The sequence below is a fragment of the Myotis daubentonii genome, chromosome 6 (assembly GCF_963259705.1).
Source record: "Myotis daubentonii chromosome 6, mMyoDau2.1, whole genome shotgun sequence".
In the NCBI taxonomy this organism is placed as follows: domain Eukaryota; kingdom Metazoa; phylum Chordata; class Mammalia; order Chiroptera; family Vespertilionidae; genus Myotis; species Myotis daubentonii.
In genome coordinates this window covers 25,745,272-25,767,610 of record NC_081845.1, presented here as the reverse complement: position 1 = coordinate 25,767,610, position 22,339 = coordinate 25,745,272, and the positions used below count along the sequence as shown (strand labels likewise).

Sequence of the window (22,339 nt, the reverse complement as noted above, 5' to 3'; positions counted from 1 at the left end):
AAGAGTATAAAGTGTTCCTGAAACTAAAACAATGTCCTATTCTAGAGGGTGCAGAAGAGTGCAGAAGAGAGTCTAGAAGGCCATGAGGTAGAGGTAATATAGTGGCAGGAGACATGAATGAAGACTTAAGTTGGTTAGAATTGTAAAGAGCATTGCATACATGTTGAAAATTGGACTCCAAAGGCTTTTGCTCTCATATCATCTTTATAAACATTTTTGAGTCTTGGCCAGTGTAGCTCAGTTGTTTAGCATCATCCATACACTAAAAAGTTTGATTCCAGGTCGGGGCACATACTCAGGCTTCAAATCCACAGTTGGGGTGCCCTCTCCAAATCAATAAAAACATATATATATTTAAAAACAACATTTTGCCTGGCTCAGTAGTTGAGCATCGACCTGTGAACCAGGAGGTTGTGGTTCAATTCCTGGTCAGGGCACATGCCCAGGTTGCAGGCTCGATCCCCAGTGGGGAGGCATGCAGGAGGCAGCCAATCAATGATTCTCTCTCATCATTGATGTTCCTAACTCTCTCTCCCTCTCCCTTAGTCTCTGAAATCAATAAAAATATATTTTAAAAAGTTAGGTAAATGAACTCAAGAACTTCCTATTCTCTTCTTGCATCTCCTAGCTACATGTATCAAGCTTTGGGAGCAGTAGAAGCCATTAGAAAGTTTTAATTAGAGGAGAAGCATCACCAGGTCTATGATCTACAGGCATAGGTGACTAGCAAAGTTACAGAGAAAAGAGTAGGCTAGAAAGGGAAGACTAGTGGAAAAAAGGATCCAAGCTAGAGCAGCAGGAGGAGAAAGGAGAAGGAATGGGTTTGAGGGACATTTTGTAGATACACGTCATGGAAGTTTGGATGTGGTAGGAGTGGGGAAGACATCTAGAAGTGGGTAGAAAGATGAGATAATACCCTTCCCAGAGCACGGAAAGAAGAGGACAGGGATAAAATATCATGAGTTCAATTTTGGGTGATATTGAGCTTTCACCTCTGTGTGGTATAAAGGTGACATTCCACAGTTTTGGAAGTAAAAATCTAGACAAACTGAAACAAAGCCAACTCTTGCCAAGTCTTATTTTTCAGTCCTCTTATGTCTAGGTTCCTTGCTTTTTGGGAAGTCATCAATTTCTTTAGACTCTGAAGAAAGCTACTGATTGTCTCCACTTCATAAAAATGATGTACATACCCCAACATAAAATTGTGCATGTGCTTTATCGGGTCGCCAACCCCCACAAGTCCATGCAGGACTCCAGATTGAAACCCTGCCCTAATTGGCTCTAAACCTGCCCTAGTTCCCTGTCTAGGAGCCATTCATCTGAGTCAGAGATCATTTGCTAAATATAACTCACTTCCTTTTTTTAAAAAAATCCTGATGACTTATGGTCAAATGCTTATGTCCATCATGCTGCTTGAAGAATTGTAATTTTAATGCTGGGTGAGAGCTAGGGAGAATGGAGAAAAAGAGGTCAACCTGAAGCTTTGTGATTCCTCAGGGTGTGGATTCAGACAGCTCACACAGGATGGGTTGCAATGGCATACACAGTGCCACCTGCGAATAATGGTTCTGATTGAACCAGAATCTAGTAAGATGTGTAGAAAAACAAGTAGAATGACACCATAAGAAAGCAATCGGCCAAATTCAGAATGTGGGCTATTCTACAGAACAAATGACCTAGTTGCCCTAACCGATGAATAGCATGAAAAATTAAAAGGGACTGCTACAGGATAAAAGAGACTTAAGACATGGTAGCAACCAAATGCAATAGGCTATTTGTGGGTGGACAATCTGAGAGATTAGAATACACTCTTATGTACTGAATGATACTGGAAGTAATTTAGCTAGCTGTAATAATGGTGGTTATATAAGTAGAACATATTCTTCAATTAATGATGACACAGATGTGTTTGTGGGTGTGAGGACACAGTATCTGGGATTTGCTTTGAAATAATCCAGGAAAAAGAGGGGGTGAGAGATGAAACACATTTGGCAAAATGTTGACAATTGTTGAAACTGGATGATGGATATATGGGGCTTCATTATACTCCACTTTCTTGTAAATTAACTCCCTCCCCGCCCCCAAAAAGGAAGGGTCCAGGAGCTGTCCAGTCCTCCTGAATCAACCCTCTATGGGTACATTTGCCTTAGGTAGAAGAATGTATCCTTTTATAATTGCCCAGGACACGGATGCTGCCATCACAGCCACAAGTCATCTCTTCCAAGGTCTGACCCAGGAAATCTACACCAGTTTTCCTTCCTCTCCTCCTCTTTATCGTTCCTTCCTGTCTCTCTGCTCCTCCCTCTGGGTTTCTCTTTCTGCACATTATTAAGGCTTAGAGCAGAAACGCTTGGAGGAGCACAGGGCCCTAGCACCTCCTGGGAACTGGCACTGGCAGGCCTTTCCCACTCTCATCCGGGCCCTGGAGTCCTCTGGTAAACCGGATGTCTTACCCTCACACAGTTATTATTTTTGCAAAGTTCTCTTATTATGCATGAGTGAGAGATGTATCCCCTGCCCAGGTATTCCTTGAAATAAAGATTTTTGGGAAGTGTGGTCTTAATATTTGGGCCTTTTCCTTTCATCATATATAAACAGAAAACATCAAAATTCACTCTTAAATAATTTATCTTTTAATATTGACATTTGTGAAAAGTTACAATTATTTAGGAAACTTTTAATAAACCCAACAGAGTAAACAGAAATCTACTTAAACAACTAAATGTGCAAATGTTTTTATAACAAGTATAAATAATTTCATGTTTTCACATTAAGAATGAGAATATCAATACACAAAATATTAATATATCAACCTTAAAAGGAATAGATGAAAACACTGAGGACTATGGAGCACTAGTCCAGACCAAAAAAAAAATGGCGCCTTTAACTCTGGGGACAATGTGTTTCCCCTGCCATTTTTTCTAGAACAAGTATGACAGTGACACAAAAGCACATATAGAAACCACAGGCTGAGGACAGACAGTTCCTCATACTCACAGACAGGAGGTCACTGCCCTATGCCCCGGGAAGGCATTCACACAGCAAGTAAAACCATCACTCAAGGCCACGTCTTCCCTGTGACCTTCTCCAATCTCATCCCTGTTTCTTTCCAAACTTATCTCTAAGGAGGTAGAATAGTCAGAGACAATTCTATATTGTGGCTGGGAAGTGGCTCTAGCCAAAGTTTCATGAAGAAGAAGCATGAGATTTTAATAAATTGACTACTGATGCAATTCCTCCTTTCCTCAGGAAGACAACGGAAGTGCATCAGAGAGGCCAACTCCCCCGCTGCAGTCAGGAACTTGCCTGGCTCCAGAACATGACCCACAGCAAATATGTTATTTCAGGAGACAGTGGGGCATTTTCCCCAGAGCAGAAGAGACAACTTCATTTAAATAACCTTAAAGTTTGCAATAAAATAAATAAAGTAAACTCCAGACATAGGGCCTTTGACAAGGCAGCGGGTTGAGTTCATGAAAGCTGTACGTACATGCGGTGGCCCAACAACAACCAGAAAATAGGTTATTATTGTTTAGTCTTCTTATTCCAGGGCAGCATTTCAACACAATAAAAAAAATCCCTCATACACAAGGGTGCATTATATGTCCACATTATTATACACACCTTAGTTCAAGATAGCCTGTATAGAAGCGAAGACCGTGACAACCCAGAGGCACACGTCTTCCCACTAAGATATTCTGATTTTTACAAGGTGCATATTGTAAAGAGCAGCTGAATGCTTTGCAGTATGAACTTCGTCTCAGCAGCCTCAGAATCACAGTCCGAGAGAAAGGAGTGAGGCAGGGAGGGAAAGCCACCAACTACTGACACTGGAGATGTCCGTTTTCCCTGAGCTTCCCAACCTTCTCACAGAGGCCCGTGGGCGGTGAGGACTCAGCTCCCACCTCTGGGCAGTGCCGATGGAGGCAGGTGGAGTGGCTCTGACCGTGTCTTGTCTCTTTTCTGGCACGCATTCCAAGTCCGCATTCCAAGTCCGTCAAGTTCCTGGCCTCTGCTTGTAGGAGAGGAGGAGGAGCCCCAGACGGAATCCGACACCATCTGCTCCAAGGCCACCTGGGACTGCTCCTCGGTTACCAAATTCAAGGCCATGACCAAGAGCTTATCTTTCCTCTCCTGCTCAAAGACAACCTTGAGCCTCTGAGGCCTGGACCGACTCCAGTGGCACCGGAGTGTTTAGAGGATAGCACCATGTTGGCTAACGGCGGGGGCTCACCTGGTCGCCTTAGCTGTACATCTGCTTGAACTGAAAGCACTCGTTACAGTAGCCATTGCACTTGGCGTTGCCAAAGTGATCACAGGCAGGGGCCCGGCAGCGCTGTTTGGGGGGCTCTTCGGGAACGGGCTCGCCCCGGCCCACCCGCTGGCCGAGGTGCTGGCACTCCATGCAGAGTTCCTCGTTGCGACAGGCCAGGATGTTCTTGCAGGAGGCCCGGGCACACTTGGGCCTGGAGGCACTCTGTGTGGTTCGAGGCACGTCTCTGCGCTGGCTCGTTCTCTGGGGGGGAAGAGCAGAGGGAACTGTGGGTCACACTTCTCAGGGAGAGACCAGGGGTCTTAGAGGACAGTGTGATGCGACCAGGCTCTGGGGGTGAAGAGCATCTGCCTGAGCGATGAGGCAGAGGTCCACATGCATGCAGCCTGTGAGCAGGAGCCCTCCCAGCACTTTCCCCTCAGCCCCACCAAAGCAGACCTGGCCCCGGGATGCTGATGGAACCCCCAATCCTAACCCGAGGCCCGCAAACGCTGGCCAGTTGGCTGCTGTTTAGACCAAATCAACTGCCATTGTTTATTTAGACAGATTCCTACCATTCTGTAAACAGCAGGAGAAGCATCTATCAGTCAAAGTTTGCTTTTCTCATATGCCACCCAGGAGGCACCTGGGTGCTCTGCCTCCTCCCGTCTCCTCTTGGTAAAGGATTATTTCAGAAAATCTGCTGACCACTTAGGTGTTTGTGTTTCTGCTATAACTCCAAGAGCTCTCTGACAGCCACCTGGCTTTGGGAGGCGTTAAGAGGTCTTATTCTATGGCTAATCTTACTTGTTTTTTGAAATGAATTCTAAGGTATACGTAGGACATGTAAATCATAGTGGTTGCTCCAGCTAAATGAGAAGGGTATCTCTCAAAATGTCTTACCAGCTGCTCTTCAGTCCTTTTTGCTTCATGAAATCTCTGATTTTGAGCTTCAATGAAACACTTCTGACAGTATCCTTCAAACACTGTGCTTCCGAGGGTGCCGCATTCCCGCCCCAGGCAGGGGGCTGCGTTCTGGAACCTGGAGCCTGTGGGACTTGCTTTCCCCGAGGCAGCAACAAAATCTGGAAGAGAGTCGATACCAGTTAGTACCACATATGGGCCACCAAGCAGAGAGAAACAGTGACTTGAGCGAAAGAAACAGGCTTCAAATACAGATCAGGCCAGACTCCGATATTTACACAAGAGCAGCCTTCTATAAACTCAACAAACTTTTTAAAAAGTGATAACACTGTCATTGAAACATCGTTGACTTTATAAATCTCTCACTTGGAACTTGCCCACTGGTCAGGCACAGTAACAGAACAGAGACACATCCAGTGCCCATCCTGCTTTCTACTAGTAATTAGAGATTTCTAAAACCGCGGATGGTTTCTTACAATGTCAGCAGAGACATCCCTATCTCCAGCTGCTACTCTTCAGATTTTGAGTTTCCTCTGTTACAACAAAGTTTCAAGAAAAGTCTAGTTTAAACTCTACCTTATAAACACAACACTGAACAGCCTGTGAAAACTAATTCTATAAACTCTACCCACAGGATGCACTTGGGACACGGTGTTCCGTGCCCTTTGCTTCCATGTGTGGCTGGCAGAGCCAGTGTGACTGTCCCTCTGTGTAACATTCTACCCCACTGCCCAGAGGGCCTCCTTTCTTGGAGTTTGAGAACAAAACCCTTCTACGTAGGGGTTTCAAAACAGGGGTTAGAAGACCCAGCATTTCACTCACGTTTATTTTCTCTGTACTCGATGAAACACAGCGTGCAAAAGCCCTGGTTTTCGGGAGTCCCAAAATACATGCAGCCAGCTTTCCTGCACTTGCTGGTCCCCGTCCTGTCCCCAGGAGTGCGTGTGGCCTGAGAAGAGCAGCCAGCGGGGGCCTCGTTCCCAGGTCTGTGGCAAGAATGGGGGGAGAGACTCTGGATGAGCTGTGCGGGGTCGGACTTGGACCTCTGATGACAGGAAGGAGGGATGCTGGAGCTGAGGTTTGAGGCGGGCTCTGTCGTAGTCCTTTTGAAGCAAGTGCTGCAGATCCCATTAAATGTCCTGGTGACGTCCTGGAGGCAGGCTCGGCACTTACCAGGATCTAAATGCCTCGTGTTGTCCGAGGGGTGGCCTGCATTAAGTTGCCGGGCATTGTGGCAACGCTCACAGAATCCGTTGTGCTGCACGTTCAGCGTGAAAGGGCAGCCGGGGCTCCTGCACTTCATGGCCGTGGTCTCGCTGAACAGGAAGAGGCTGGGTGCTGTCGGAGGGGCCGAATGAGGCCCCCCAGCTGGCTCCTCAGGGCCCCAGGCCTTGGGCTCATAGGCCTCGCCCCGAGAGGCTCCAAGCACCACGTCCGGGCCTGGCTTGGGGTTCAGCTTGGGGGATTTGTTCTGGTTCTTTTGCCGCCTCTCTGCGCATTCATGGCATAGAGGCTGGGTGTTCACGGACATGAAGAAAGGACAGTTGGGTGTTTCACATTTTACATCCATGAGAGAAAGCTGGGGCATGGAAGGCTCCAAAGCGTGCTGGGCGTGCAGCTCTCTCCGCCCCTGCTCCGTGTTCTCCTGCCACTTCTTGTACTCGTGCTGGACAAGTTCAAAGTAATCATCGACCAGATTTATTTCCTTTGGTAAGTTAGCTTCATCCAACCTAAAGACCAAAAGGAAAAATATGAGACTTCATACACATGCAGACACACACACACACACACACACACACACACACACACACACACACAATTGTATGGCAATAGTTCACCAGAGCAAACTTAGAATGTGGATTCTAGAACCAGTCATTGAGATGCAAGCCTATCGTGAAGACTTTGCACATTACACCCTCCAACATTACACAGTCCAGTACTTCATGATTTCAGGAATCACCGTCTTCTTGAGTCAATGTATCCAGAATTGTGGATAACTCTAAAGAAAGGACTACTCCAGGGCTGCCGCTACACCTTAATGGCTCTATGCCTCTTCTAAAAAGTCACTTTTACTTTCTAACATCTCAGAGATCAAATTTCTAGTAAATGATTGCTCAGGTGTTCTTTTGGGACTAGTCTACTTTATGATGCAGATGACTTGGGCACTTTGTGTTCTGTACTTTGCTGTTATTAATTTTATACTAGTGCCTGGTCTCTGCTAGAATGAATGGCCATGAGCAGTACCCAGAGGCAGACAAACCCCTCGGCGTTATTTATGACTCTCTGTAATTTGTTACTCTCCACTTTGGGAAACACATTCTCTTGGGTCATTGGAGGTCAACTCTTGTGCATTTCAGTTCTAAGAAACAGGCACCGTGTTGAGATAAAGCCAGTGTTTGGCATTTAGATACCTGTACCGTGTGCACTCGGAGAGTCTCCTCCCTTTTCCTTGTGGTGAAATCACGTGGCTGCTACACAAACACATTCTACTACTCAGTCTGAGTCTGGTGTGTCTGTCCTTACCAAGAAGCCAAGAAAAAAAAGGCCCTTGTTTCTAAGAATTTTCACTTGTCTAGTACTAGAGAAATGAAGAAAAACAAGTATCCGTGATGTAAACAAACTTTTTTAAAAGCCACAATTCTGACTCTCAGCATCCATATGTGTAGGAAAATCACTAGAGGTAAATTTCTTGTTCTCATTTGAAACCAGTTAGTAATGCCTGGGGGGAGCCTCTCTGACTCGGGCAAGCCTCTGAGTTTGTTTCACACTGGAGCAAACTGCATTCAGAAACATTACTGTTGAGCTTTGGGGTGGCAGCAGCTTACGTGGCTGAATGACAAACAGTTGAAAAGGACAGAGGTTAGAGGTAGAGATAAAGTGCTTACTTTGCAGCATTAATCAAGTGGGTGGTGCCATGGTCCCAGCCTTGCACTGGGATTTCTATCACCATCAAGTACTCTTTCAAAAGCTTCTCCTTCATCTCGTTTTCAGGATCTGTCAAAAAGTGAACTTTCAAGTCTTCAAATCTTCCTCGCTCTCTGTTAACAAGTGGAACGGCTCGGATTTCTGAGGGGAAAAATAACACATAAGTCAAATACAATTCTGCTAAACGAGATGTGTGAGGCTATGCACATAATGATTAAAATTTGAAAATGCAGAAAGGGCACAATCACAGAGTGGAAAACTATTATCAAGCCAAAAACTCAAATGGGGAAACAAACTCCGCTAAACTCTAATATAAATTGCATTGTTTCCAGGAAGCTCACAGAATATAAAGCAGCGTGGAGGCAGCAGATCTGGCTGCTTAAATTCCCACACTTCACAATCAGACTGGCCTGAGTTCGAATCCTAACTCTGCCACTATCAAATTCTGTGACATCAGGCAAGTTATTTACCCTCTTTGAGCGTCAAGTGCCTCAATTGTAAAATAAGGCTACCAATGCTTACAACCCATAGAGATGCTGTGAGGATAAATGAAATAAAGTAATATGCCTAAAAGCACTTACAAAGTGTATAGTGCACATTAAGCTATTATACTAACAGCTAACCTGATAGACATTTACCGGCTCCATGCCAGGCACTGGATTAAGGGATCTGTATGCCTTAATTGGTCACTTATTAATAGAAATGATAGTAGTAAGATATATACATGTATCTCCTACTTGCAACTAACATACTGAAAGTAATTCTTAAGCCATACACAAAAGGGAAGGGAGTATCATGATTACTGCTATTGCATTACTGTTGGAAACCAAGCCAATGACAGCGTACTGTATTTAAATAAGAATAATACACTTCCATGAGACTAACTCAATAAGGCGCAAAAGAGCAAACCCTGACATTCAGTGGGAACAGGGTGTACCGCTATCTACCAGCAGTTACAAATGCGAATGAATGCTCAGGTTTCTCACCAGGCCCACTGTCCTTCAGGGTCACCAGGGGTACAAAGTGTTGGCTGTCGTAGCCGAGAACAATGGGGTATCTGTAGCATTCCTGGGCGGGCCAATGGAGAGGCAAATAAATTCCGCCCACCTTCAAAGGAGCGAAATTGGAACCTGATTCCAAACTTCTCAGCATTTTGTCTGTTGAAAGAAAAAGAAAAAATAAGGCCCTCAGGTGACTTTCATCAAATTCCATTTAGCCACGGTTGCCTGTAACTTTGGCAGCGTAGGTTTTTTTCCCTAAGAGAAAAAGCATTAAAACTGAAAAGCACTTGCATACAAATAAGCGACCTGTAGGCAACTCACCTGAAATGACGATGATCGGCCTTCTGAGGATGTTGCAAAGGACAAAGATGTGTACTTCTTCCAGTGAGCTATACGGAAGGCCACTTCGGGCCCCTGGTGTGTCCGTGGATGCCATTTTGATAAGGTTGTCCCATTCATCAGTCCAATTCTGAAGGGAGAGGGTAAGGAGGGGAACAATGTTTGAATGTACTCTGCATTAAAAAATCATTCTGACACACTCTGTGGTTATTCATTTATATAACTCGGCTTGCTTTTCCCCTTTCTGGAAATCAGCATTCAAATGATCACCCTTTTCCCCCCATTTTGGTTTTCTTCCCTTACTATTTTCCATTACAAGGCAAACTCAGAAGTGGGGGAGGATGACGGGGACAGCACCTGCTTTCAAAAAATCCCTGATGAGGCATAACGCTGAAGCCCCTCATCCAAATGTACACAAAAATTCCAAACTTGTGACTGAGAATGGCGAGGTCTGAGTTTGACTGGCGGGCTCAGCAAAGCATGCAAAGGACAATCAAACTGAAAAACAACCACCATGCCACAGGGAAGGCCATGCCACCGGGAAGGCCAGCGATCAGAATGATCAAGCTAAAGTGAAAAGACGCACAGCTGGGAATCTGCTGCCCTGGAGTCTCCCAACGGTGACAAAACCCTCAGTTCACCCACAGGAGGTTTCCATGGACGATGTTTTGCTTAGCCAAGCTCATGTGACCTAGTAAGTCATATGCTTCTGAGAGCAGGGGCTGGCCTAAGGTACTCTTTCCCCCACCAGGGAGTTCTGGCAATGGATGCTGAGTGGGGGAACCAAACATACCCGGGTGTCGTAGCAAAGCCCCGTTTCCACAAACTCCTGAGATTTCAGAGACTCCAGCTGCCAGCGGAATTTAAAGTTGCGTGTGTCTGTCTCCTTGAGAGTGCTGAAGAGTGCCTTCCTCAGGACCAAGTCCGTGTCCTGAACACCCCACATGTACTGAGAAGCAGCATGCATGAGGCAGTTTCCATCACCTGAGGACATAAGAGAAGCAAATCAAGCAATCCACATACAAACCCAGCGAAGCATCTCAGAATAAAGGAGCGCTCATGCTATCCTGGGAGACCCTGGGGCATGCAGAAATGCAAATGGTTGATTTCACAGATGATGGGGGTAGGGGGGGGAGATCCTTATTTTTTATGACTGATACCAAAGGAGCAAAAGGACCCAGGGATAGGTAATCACTGGACCTTTGTCCAGCCCAGCTCTGCCCTAACTCATTTAGGTGACTTGGGGGGAAATCCCTTAATCTCTCTGAGTCCTTTTCCTCTTTGTGAAATGAGGGCAGTGGATTATGATCTCTCAAGTCTGTTCCTTTTCTAATATTCCTTGATGTTCTGGCTAAGACACTGGCAATACTGCCTTCTGCCTCTAGCAGAGTAGACCCAGGGCAACGTGCACCAACCAGGAAGCCACTTGTCTCCATTCACTAGACAGGGACGGTCTGGCTATGACTCAGTGGTAAATGACTTGACCATTCCACTGTAGGCTTTGGGGCCTGGGAGTTTCCTCTCCTGGTTTGTAAAGTGGGATTGAGAACACAATCATCTACTGTCACTGGTAATTATTTCATCTACATTTAAATGCCTCATGTGAACATGCTTGTTAGAAATTGCAGTCCTTTTGAAAAGTTAAAGGGTGCTTGGATGCCTACATTTTGAAAATAATAATAATTAAAGGCTGGCATTTTAAGAATTTTGAGCAAAAAATAGATCTAATTGTATTCCATTAATTTGTTACTTTTATAGGCTAAAACCCACAATTTAAGAGACTGCATTTTTCCCCACCTCCAAATAATAAACATTTTGGGAGACTGTTTGATAATAATAATAATAATAATAATAATAATAATAATAAAATAAATAAATGTATTCCCTAATCTCTTTGGAAACTGCACAATTGTTTTTAAAAAGAAAAGTTCAACTCTTTTCTTTGTATAAGTAGGGCAATAAAGCTCTTTGACATTTTATCAAATTGTGATTATAGTCAAACTGTAAAACAACAACAACAACACCCCTGAAATACATATCCACAGCCGATTCCCTTCAATTTACACACTTAGAAAAACTAACCAGATAAGTATTCAAACAAATGAACGAGCAAGATCATTTGTGTCTTGGCAGAAGTGTGGCAACGACTGCAGTCTGTTGAAATTTCCCCTTTGCAAAATCTAGAGCAAAGATAAGGCCTTTTTTCTTCTGGTTGTGCTCACTTTCAGTTCTTTATTGAGATGCACCAGTATGAAATTCCCTAAGTAACATCTGGAATTCCCCAGTGCTAAGTTATTTGACTAGCAATTGAGCAACAGCTATTGTACTTTTTGTTCTGGTGTGTAGACATTTAAACTGCGAAGTGCACCCTGGACTTTCCAAGTGGGTGTGGTCAGGGTGAGCTGGAATAGGGCTACTCATTATACAAGTGAAATCGCTGCAGCCAATAGACGCTGGAATTTTTCACATGAAGTTTCAACTTTATGCCACCTACTCCCTTCCTCATTCACCATAGTCTCATATCCTCAAATGCAAACTTGTGAGTAACCCCCTCCCCAGACCATTGACTTTGTAGAACCCACCTATAGGGGGAAAGGCTTTTTTTAAAAGGTGCTAATAAAAATCAGAGAGGAAAAGTCATTTGCTTCCCCCATCCCCTAAATATTTTCCTTTTCCAGAATTTTAAGACATTTTCTTGAAATTAGAAAATAAAAGGATTCTGAGCCTAAAAATCCCTGTTCCCAGAAAATGTTACCAAAATGCACTGGCTTTTGTAGTTCTCTTGTAGGGTGAATCATCATTGATTTAAATGACAAATCTTTGCCAAACGAATGTGTACTCTTTATATCCCATTATTTTCTTAAGGAAATAGAGCCAGTTAAACCTAAAATGTCAGTTAATGAAACTAAGGTTTTCCTCTTTCTGCCACATTTCTAATTTTGCAGAATCTCTGTTTCCAACTCTCCCCAAATTGACTCCATCCATTTTTTTTTTGTACAAAAAAGGGAGAGAGTTAAAACCACAAGCTGTCAGGAATATAAACCCCTTGATGATGACTTAACATAATTACCTACTTCTATGCATCACTTGATTTAATGCCAAGAACGAAGGTAACACTAGCAATCCCAGTTTTTTTCTGTGTTTCTAAGAATCTATGCTTCAAAGATATAAGCAAGATGTTGAGATGATGTACAAGACACTCCAGAAGCAAAGCAAAAAACCCCCCACAACCTCAGTCACACCAAGTTACCAAGTCAAAAGTGGCCAAAGTTAATGTGTCAATGAAGTCACTTAAGTTAACGTTCTTATCCTCTCACTGTCCACCAGGATTTTCTGCACGTGGATGAATGTATTACTTAATTGGGATGGTTTAGGACTGTCACTGATCTAAGGACCTGAGATTCCTGCCTTTACCTAAACTATAAGCATTCAATTGATCTTGGGCCATTTACTTGCTTAGTGTAATAATTAGCTACATCTATAAAATGGAATTTTGTACCTGCATGAAACAGTGTGGTTGGATGTTTCTAGGATGTGCACACTCTTGCTCAAAGGAAATAATTAAAAACAAACAAACAGTAAAGCTCAGAGCAGGAAACAGCTACTAATGGTAAAGGGCCATTGTGCAGATGGCCACAGACTGTCAGAAATTCAGTACTATCCCTAAAAATAATAAGTAGAGGTCTAAAACCAGTGTTAAAAATCTCAAATGCCTTTCTAGTTCATATCAAGGGGCGATAAGCAACAGAACCGAGCTACGGGAAGAGCAGACAACAGGAGCCCCTCAACAGCCATTCATTGGTTAACCCATAAAAGGCCATCAGGCCAAGAAGTGTAAGACCGTCATCACAAACGTTCTCTATTGACAGTGGGAAACAATGGTAATACCAGTTTTCACACCATGCTTTCCTCTTAAACGAAAGCCTTTTAATACTTCCATTACTGGCCATGGAGGTGAATTTTACAGATGATTAAACAGTCACAAAAAATTAGATGCATAAGTCACCTAACAAGGGCCTGGTGTTTAGAAATGCATTCCCCAAGCCTTAATGCACTCTGCTCTCTAATATACACAATGAGAAAATATCCTTAATAAAAATATTCACAAAACAAGCTTGCTTTCATCACATACCCCCACAGAGTTCCTATACTAAGGTGTCAAAGGCCTCAAGAGATTTGTGTTTGGGCTAGTGCTATTAAAATGTAATGAATGGGGACCCAGGACTGTGGAAGCCACACACACACACACACACACACACACACACACACACACACACCAGACAAAAGCATGTCTTACCATTTGTCTTCAAAGCCACAAGTTTTCTGACTTCTCGACACCAGTTGAGCTTCTTTTGACTTTCCAGGGAGGCCTGGATGGTTCTGTCTATGAGAGCTTTGTGGATGATCTCCCGAAATTGTGGGCAAAACTGGCAAGTTCTAAACATTTCCAGCGTGTACCGGTGCATGGATTTTAAATGATGAATGATTCCATTGGTAGGTTTAAATATATCTTCTGGAGTTCTCTCTCTGATCTTCACAGCTTTCCGCATATTGCTCAAATACAAAGCCTGAGGAAGGAGTTGTTCAGCCATCATGTTCTTCCACAACACCTGAAGAGGAGGAAAAAACCCATTCCGTTAGCCCGGCTTTGATACTATTCCTATATACCTGCCCGCAGGAAACCCCAGCGTTTGATCTTGTCATTACCCTAATCTGTAGGCAAAAGATCTTAGTCACCTCTACTCCCAGGATACTAGCTGGCCTCAAAGATTAACTCACACTGGACTGTTTTAAATTACATCACTTTTAAAGATTAGTCTAAACAAGAGAAGGAAGGCGGAGAGTGGGTACTGAGGAGGAGGAGGTGGAGGAGGAGGAGGAGGGGAATAACCCTGTATTGGAAAGACAGTAAATATTTTGTGAAAAATCCTGCAATTTTATGCACTCCCCTAGGCATCTGACTGGAGTTTCCTCTTTAGCCCCAAAGAGAAATATTCACAAAGAGTTTTATTTATACATTTATTATAATGTTTATAGAGTTAAAACTGAATGTTGTATAAACAACAAAAAAGCCTATGTCCAGCAAGATGCTTTGTAATTTTAAGAGCAAATGACACGCAAGCAGTCTTTCCAAACCTGATTACTGAACTTTAAACATCAGAATAAGCAATGAAATAATAGCAATAATAGGATAATAAATTCTACACTTCCAAGAGCAGACACTGGAGCTCAATTACTTCAATGCAACTGCCAACCAAATTCTATTCTCTTCTTCCAGGTACCAACACTCAAATGCATTTCCCACTCTGTCTTCACTCTAAAATCTTCAAACCTAATCAACAGGTGGAAGGAAATGAACAGCTGGAAGGGGACGAGGGAAGAAATTTCAGCCAGGTGGCCACTCAGGACCTATGAAAGAGGAGGGGGGGCAATACCCAGCGTCCACAACCCATGCCAACAGTGTGCAATGATGTGAAGGGACGCAAGTGGGATCTTGCAGCGTGGAGAGCTAGCTCTCATTCACTGGCCCCTAGTAGGGTGCCTCTAATTTCCAAGAGGAAGACAAAGATGGTTTCAGAGAATGAAGATATTCCCTGGAAAGTTTCATAGTGATTGTGAATCCTACTCCTGCATCAGACTATTTGCCAGGCCTCTAGTTGAGAAAGAAAGTAAATCAATGTAAGAGGGAGAAGAAACCTAGATATTAAGGAAGCCACTCCTGGGAAGCCATTGATAAGGCCTTCTAAATTCTGTGGCCCATTAAAAAAAGAGATTTGGATTAGATGACCCCAAGGTTGCTTCTGGGGAGTTTTCTGGTGGTAGGTTTCATCAGAATTCCTAATCTGATTGCCAGATGAGGCCTGGGAGAAGTCATTCTCTGGGTCAGATAATGATCTGTCCTCTGATGTCAACCATTCTCTGCAGGTAGAAGTGGGCAGCATTATAGCAGGACTACAGACACAACAAAGGTACAAAAACATCACAAAGACTTCCCCTTCGTGGCATGGCAAAAGTCTCTTTTAAGATGTCATTTTCTTATCTGTCCATCACTCAACAAGCACTGTCTGCCCATCTGCTAAAGGTTGTACTTGATGCTGGGGTTAAAAATCAAAGACAACCTTACTCCCCCTCTTGAAATCACATGACCACCTTAGTCTGCAGCGAAGGCAACAGAAGCACAGGTCCTGCTCAGGTCCCACACTATCCAGGGGCAGAACTTTGCCTAGAAGCCAGGTCTTTCAACACCTGCCCCTTGCTATCCTCACACCATCGTACCTGTGATGGCAATGCCTGCTGCTCCGGATGGAAATGGACAGGCAATAGGATGATTTTAAACATGCTAGATGGAGCCCCTTTTTGCTTTTCTGACTCTTCTATTATTTTCTTCTGAATCTAAAGCTCTGCAAATAGTGAGAGCTGTAAACCATATGCAAGACATGCAGATGTCAATCTTGGCTAGCCCAGTGCCATCTCATTCATAGGTTTAGTCTTGCACAACCCGCAGAATTGCCCCCTTAAATCAAAACCCACTGTCCAAGTTCCCAGTATGTGGACGTCTCCACACTTAAGATCAAAGAATACATTTTTCTGACCTATGACTATACTGTCCTCATAGGCAAAGACACACAATACTACCCTTAACATTTCTTTTACGTTTCTATTATCTCACCTTTTATCAACAAATACCTCATGGAAATTTTGGAAAGTACCCCTCCAAATATTCAAAAAATTGTACAAAGAATTGCAAGAATGAAAGGAGCACCTTAGATGACAAGAAAGGAGCCGTGACTGATTGTTCAATACCCTGGGCCATGAGGGCTCAATGAATGAACAGTGGTTCTCCAAAATGCTGCCCCAGACACTTGACCAGGCCGGCTTTCCAAGGCAGAGAGAACTGAAAACAAAGCGGTCTCCCAGAGAGCCCAGCTCCTTCCTTACTTAATACCACTGCTTTCCTGAGAGGCCAGGTGGCAGGATGTAGAACGACCCCGGTTGACAAAGACTGTCTGACTGTGGGGGAGAGGCTGGGGCAGGGGCCTGCAGATCTTTCTAAACTGGAGCCCCCCAAAAGCAAGCCAAAGACCCACGTCTACATGCACACCTGGCTTGCAATGATGCCATTGAAAATGATGGACCCGTCTCGCGACCTCCAACTGACTCCCTTGCACAGAACTCTCTGGAGTGGTTAGCTGACCTCTGCACAATCTGGGAAGAAGCCGCAGCATTCTGCAAGGTCTACGTGGCCACGGGCATGCAGCCCTTGGTTCCAAAAAAAAAAAAAAAAAGACACAAAAAGAGCAAAGCAACAATGACCACCCGACCAAGCGGCCTCAGGGGCGACTCTCCATCAGTCAGCTGCAGTTTAAGTTCTCTGCATAATCTGAAAGGCACAGCTGGCTGGAGGAATCCAGGGCTGTCACCCCAACATCTGCAGCGGTGACCTCAACTCGCAGCATATCAAACCCTACCATGGGCACACACTGCCCTCCAGGACCGCTGCAAAACCAGCGCCAGGTCGACCGGGTCCAGCCCGCGAATCGCTGCCAAATGCGCACCCACAGCCCCGGCCCGGGGAAAGGCGCCGGGGCAGACAGCACGAAGACGTGGCGGTTACCTCTCCAGGGCCGCGCGATCCTCTCCCGAAGTCCCAAGTCCAGGTCAGGGCAGGCGAAGGCCGCAGGCAAGGGTCGGGGCCAGGCGGAGGCGGCACCCCATGGACGGACAGCCGGGCTCGGGCTCGCTCACTGGCTGGGCTGGCCGGGGGTGTGGATCGCGCCCGCCGCCGCCGCCGCGCTCCCAGGGCTGCTCTCGCCGCTCCGCCCCCGCGGGTTCTGAGCGCCCTGCACTCGGCCGCGGCAAAGGCTGCAGACTGCCAGTTCTCTGTTCTCTCTTTCTGTTTAACGGCGGAGCCCGGTGGGGATTTCCACCTTCCCACCCAGGGACTTTCCAGACACGTGACGCAGCGCGGGGAGAGAGCCGGCGGCGGGCGGGTGGCCGGCAGGGGGCGCCAGCGGCGCGACGCCCCGCCCCGTCCACCCGCCCCGCCCCGCCCGCTGGGGGGCCCCGCCCGCCGCGGGGTGTCCCCGGGTGAGTCACCTGGGCATTTCGGAAGCTGGGGCCAACGTCACATCCATGTGGAAATCGCTGTGATGGGAACTGGAAATGAAATAGGTTCTTTTTCTCAGCCGTTTTTCTGCAGAAAATCATCCACTGTGGAGAACAAGAAGGGAAATAATAAAGAAAGAAAACCCTAAAAATCACCCAGCGTTGAACTTCAGGCCTCTGGGCCGGTTTGAAAGCTTGGGTTGTGCACGTGATGAACTCATAGGGGAGCCCATGATTCTAGGCCCCTGCGGGGATTTCGAGAAAAAGAAGCAGTCACAGCCTTCCTCCCCACTCCCAGCGTTCCTGCCAGCCCCCGACCCCAGGCTGAGGGAGACAGGTCCGAGGTGACATCAGGCCCCATGGCCCTGCGACCTTGAAGTTCACAGGAACAAGGCCAGTCTAGATGGATTTCACCTTGTTCATTTCTGCACACCAGGTGCCCAGGTGGCGTCACATTCAGGTAGAAGTTCAGTTTAGAAATCACTTCGAGTCCATTACTGCCCTTGCTATGTTCCCCTAAGACCTTTCTGGGAGACTTTGTAGGCCATCACTCCAAGGTGCCAATGGAAGAGAACACTGCTTATTAAATAACGTGGTCACCCATTGTCTTCATCCAGAGCGTGTCCTGTGGAAATAGGTTATCAGCCCCCTGGGCGGTGGATATGCCTGAGCTGTGGAGGGAAGGGCAGCCTGGTCCCCATGGCCCATTTCCTGGAAAGGTTAAAGGAGAACCAGATTGAAATATACTGCGCCATTGTCCCCCTGTAGGCTTAAGTATACTTGTCAGGCCATGTAGCTCACATTTCAAATTAGGAAAATATGCTTCTTTCTCCGGTAAGAACCTGCAGAGACTGAGGTGGGTGGGGTGGGGTGGGGGGCGCATTTTTGGCAAAGGGAAGCAGAGCAGAGTCAGTAGTGGCCAAGGTCCCAAAGCTAGTGCTGGTCATTTGAAACTGAAGGCTGGAATTTTTTCCAAATCCAAACCTCCTGGTACTTGTTCTCTTCTTATTCACAAATGTTTCTAGCAGCCAAAACTCAAACAATGGATAGTCAAACTAGTAATATAATAAGAATCCTATCTAATAAAAGAGAAAAATGGTAATTGGTGTACGACGATACCCTTTTCATTGGCTAATCAGGGCTATATGCAAATTAACTGCCAACTATGATTGGCAGTTAACTGCCAACAAGATGGCGGTTAATTTGCATATGTAGGCACAATGCAGGGAGGCGAAAGGGAAAGCAGGAAGAAGCCCCCTGCCACTGACAGTGATCGGAAACCCAGGGGGGAGCTAAGAGCTGGGGGGCAGGGCCAGGGCGGCCCTGGGGCTGCCTTGGCCCTGCCCCCCAGCCATGATCGGAGAATCAGGGGCCTTTTCCGCCCTGGCCAGTGATAGCAGGAAGTAGGGGTGGAGCCAGCGATGGGAGCTGGGCACGGTCGAAGCTGGCAGTCCCGGGAGCTAGGGGTCCCTTGCCTGGGCCTAAAGCGGAGCCCATGATCGTGGGGCCGCTGCAGCTGCGAGTCCCCGCTGCCCGGGCCGGACACCTCAGCCAGAGGTGTTAGGCCTGGGCAGGGGCGGAGCCTGCAACCGCGGGGAGCTGGGGGTCCCCTGCCCAGGTCTAACACCTCTGCCAGAGGCCTCAGGCCTGGTCAAGGGGCCGATCTGGTGATTGGTGATTGGAGGGTGATGAGGGTCAACTCCTCTGGCCGAGGCATCAGGCCTGGGTTGGGGGCGGAGCCAGGGATTGGGGGGATATGATGGTCCCCTTGCCCAGGCCTGAAGCCTGGGTCAGAGGCGTCAGGCTTGGGCGGGGGGTGGAGCAAGCGATCAGAAGGAGATGGGGGTCCCCTGCCCAGGCGTGATTCCTGAGCCAGAGGCCTCAGGCCTGGGCGGGGGCCAGAGCCAGTGATCAGGGGGAGATGGGGGTCCCCTGTCCAAGCCTGACACCTCTGGCAGAGGCGTCAGGCCTGGGCAAGGGGCCGATCCTGCGATTGGAGGGTGATGGGGGTCAACGCCTGAGGGCTCCCAGTATGTGAGAGGGGGCAGGCTGGGCTGAGGGACACTCCCCTCCCCACACACACCCAGTGCACGAATTTCGTGCACCGGGCCCCTAGTAGTAATAATAATAACAATGTTTGTTGAATCTTTACTACATGCCAGTCTCTAGGCTAGGTGTTTGAAATGCATCTGCTGGGGGCCAGCCCCAGCAGGTCCAGGGGTTCCCAAAGGTGTGGACGGATTCGGCGAAGAATGAAGGACATGGAGGCAGCGTTCAGTTGATCAGCATAGCGAGGTTCTTTTTCTTATTGTCCTGTTACATCTATATTTATACTATTTGATCCTATAAGCATGCCTCTATAATCACATCATGGTATGTTTTGGGTAACCTACAGTTCCTTGTTTCATAGTTTCTTATCTGACCTTTTTACCAGAAATCCTGTCTCTATCTAGTTCTGTTGATTTTAATCTTGTCTAGGTTAATCTCTGTGTTCCATTATAAGGGCTATTCCAAGGTCGCTACTCTACTGATATGCTACAAGGAAGTGACTGAAGGAGATTCTCCTACCCAGTAAAGGTTATGTCCTCCCAGCCTCGCTGCTTGCCTTCCCTGGGACTGCCCTGTGTCGGTGGATCTCCAGGGGTAGAGGCTTTGGTGCTTTCCCTGGTGGGCAGACCCCTGGGGATGTGGGCCCAACAAGTCCCAAATTTATTGCCAATAGTCTTAGTCCAAGTTCTTCATAAGTAGTACATGGTATTTCTGTAACACTTGGGGGATTTACTGATTTATTCTCTTCCTTAGTCCTGTTAACTCCGGGGAAAAATCCTCACCTGGGGAAACAACCTTTCTCGGGGAGGTCGTCCTGTTTAAAGCACATAGCGCTAAGAAGGGGAGCAAACATATGTCATATATGCCAGGTCCCTTGAAACATAAGCTGTGCAGATGTTTCTTCCCTGCAGCGACTGTGTCAAGCAGCAAAGGTGGATCGGCTTCCGGCATGCATCCTACCATTTCAACCTCAAAACAACTCCATTTGCAGTTGAAAAGCTTTGAAGTTTAAAAGCTTAAGTCATTTGCTCAGTGTCTACACAATGAGTAAATGGCAGAGCCATGATTGGCACTGGGCCTGTCTTCATAACTATTAAACCATTACTCTCAGGAAAGATTATACAAGATTGAGTCTCAGGGCCCCCGTATGAATCCCCCAGCCTCACAAACACATGGCAATCACCTGTCACTTAGCCAAACGTGGACCCCAGGCAGGGCCAGTTGTGGGCTTGGATGGCTCTCCCTTGGTGCTCCTGTGAAACAAGTTGCCTGCTGTCTTTCATCTCTCAGGCTGTGGCCCCTCGTCTCCTCCTGTAGCATCTATGACCCCTTTTCTGGTTGGAGTCTATCCCTGACTTGTGCTAGGAATGTAATAGTGGGAGAAACAAGCCTGAAAGACCAAGCGTATATCTGCCACGTCCAATTGTCCCCAGGTAGGTCCTATGCCATCCTGCCTACCAGCAACTGTGACAATGTGATAGCAGTCAGATGCAGGAGTAGTCTGTAGCCCTCAATTTTGCTCCAACCACATTTTTCCATAATTCTTCTATTGGAATGATGATCTCTCTGAGGAGGCATACTTAGTCTTGTCCTTTCCTAGTTTTTACTGTCCTTTCCACCTTCTAAATCAGGGCTCTGGCTGAATAATTTTGCCTTTCTAATACTTAACACATGGGCAGCACCAATAAGAATTTTCTTGGTGGTGGATCAGAAGAAAAGAGTAGAAGAGGAGGGAAGGTGTAGGAGAGACTCCTTGTGTGAAAGGAGATAGAAAATTCGGGAATATTTGTGGAATGAGATAAAGAGTGCCCAAAAGCTTGCAAGGGACTTTAATCTCTGCAATAGATCTTATCAAGATGAACATGATTCTGCAAAGAGGAAGGAATATTTATTAACATCTATCGGACACATAGGAGAGAAAAGCATGACTCATGAAAGGAAAGAGGAAATCTGGTTATGTGGAGTGTTTTGGAGCATTTCTGGGTTATGTGCTGTTTTCACCATGGTGACAGCTTTCGTATATCATGAACCACATTGCAAAGAGCACAGGTGACCTCTTGGAACTGGACAGTCTGTGGGCCTGTGCCTCAGCCTGTGTGCTCAGACCACATAATGAAGAAGATGGGCAGCCCAAGATAGCAGGGAGAGGGCAGGAGAAACCCAATCAAAGAGGGGCAGATATGACAATTGGGAAGGGGACCAGCAGTTTATGAGCCTTAAAATCAAGCAACAGCCTCAGTGTAATTCTGAGTGTGTATGGGATTTCAGAGCATGGCAATCTTGGGTCAAACTAAAATTGAACATTTTGTGTCCATCGTACGATTGTTCTTTTCCCGGCATTGTGCTCTGTTGAAAGGGAAAATCCTGTTAAACATATTTGGAAGCAGCCTTATGTAAGTATGACAGTTCAGTTATTGCAGGGTAGCTTCGAATCTTGCCTCAAATTTTATGATCCTTGGCTGAGCTTTGAGGTTACTGAAGAGTAATGTTTGAACATTTAAGGCTGCTCTAGGGGCTGGTTCTGAGAAGACAATAGAAACTTTGTGGGCTAAAACTTAAGGAGAATTAGGATAATTTTCTCATAGATTTTATCATCATATGAATGCCAAATTCTCCTAAAATGCTACTCCTTACCCAGATCTTCTACCCGTGTTATCAGGAATGAATGGAGAAACCAAGACCCACTTCGGTGAAGGGACTGAACTGAGGTAACCTAATGAGTCACTTGTAACAGGAACAAAGA

At 46.1% G+C, this 22,339-nt stretch overlaps 1 protein-coding gene across 4 annotated transcripts; it reads right to left on the bottom strand.

The window, feature by feature from the left end:
- Positions 1 to 2,610: 2,610 nt before the first annotated feature.
- Positions 2,611 to 17,358, bottom strand: TNFAIP3 (TNF alpha induced protein 3). 4 transcript variants are annotated; one of them, XM_059700451.1, is made up of 9 exons: positions 17,057 to 17,358; positions 13,739 to 14,051; positions 10,235 to 10,425; positions 9,424 to 9,571; positions 9,088 to 9,258; positions 8,062 to 8,242; positions 5,999 to 6,906; positions 5,156 to 5,337; positions 2,611 to 4,516 (listed from the first exon to the last, which is right to left on the bottom strand). In XM_059700451.1, exons 2-9 carry the CDS (start codon positions 14,034 to 14,036, stop codon positions 4,244 to 4,246), a joined length of 2,352 nt encoding a protein of 783 aa, XP_059556434.1. In that variant the 5' UTR covers positions 14,037 to 14,051; positions 17,057 to 17,358; the 3' UTR covers positions 2,611 to 4,243. The 4 variants fall into 4 exon arrangements, with proteins under 4 accessions (XP_059556434.1, XP_059556431.1, XP_059556432.1 ...); XM_059700448.1 differs by lacking the exon at positions 17,057 to 17,358 and adding an exon at positions 16,911 to 17,020; XM_059700449.1 differs by lacking the exon at positions 17,057 to 17,358 and adding an exon at positions 16,544 to 16,685.
- Positions 17,359 to 22,339: the final 4,981 nt, after the last annotated feature.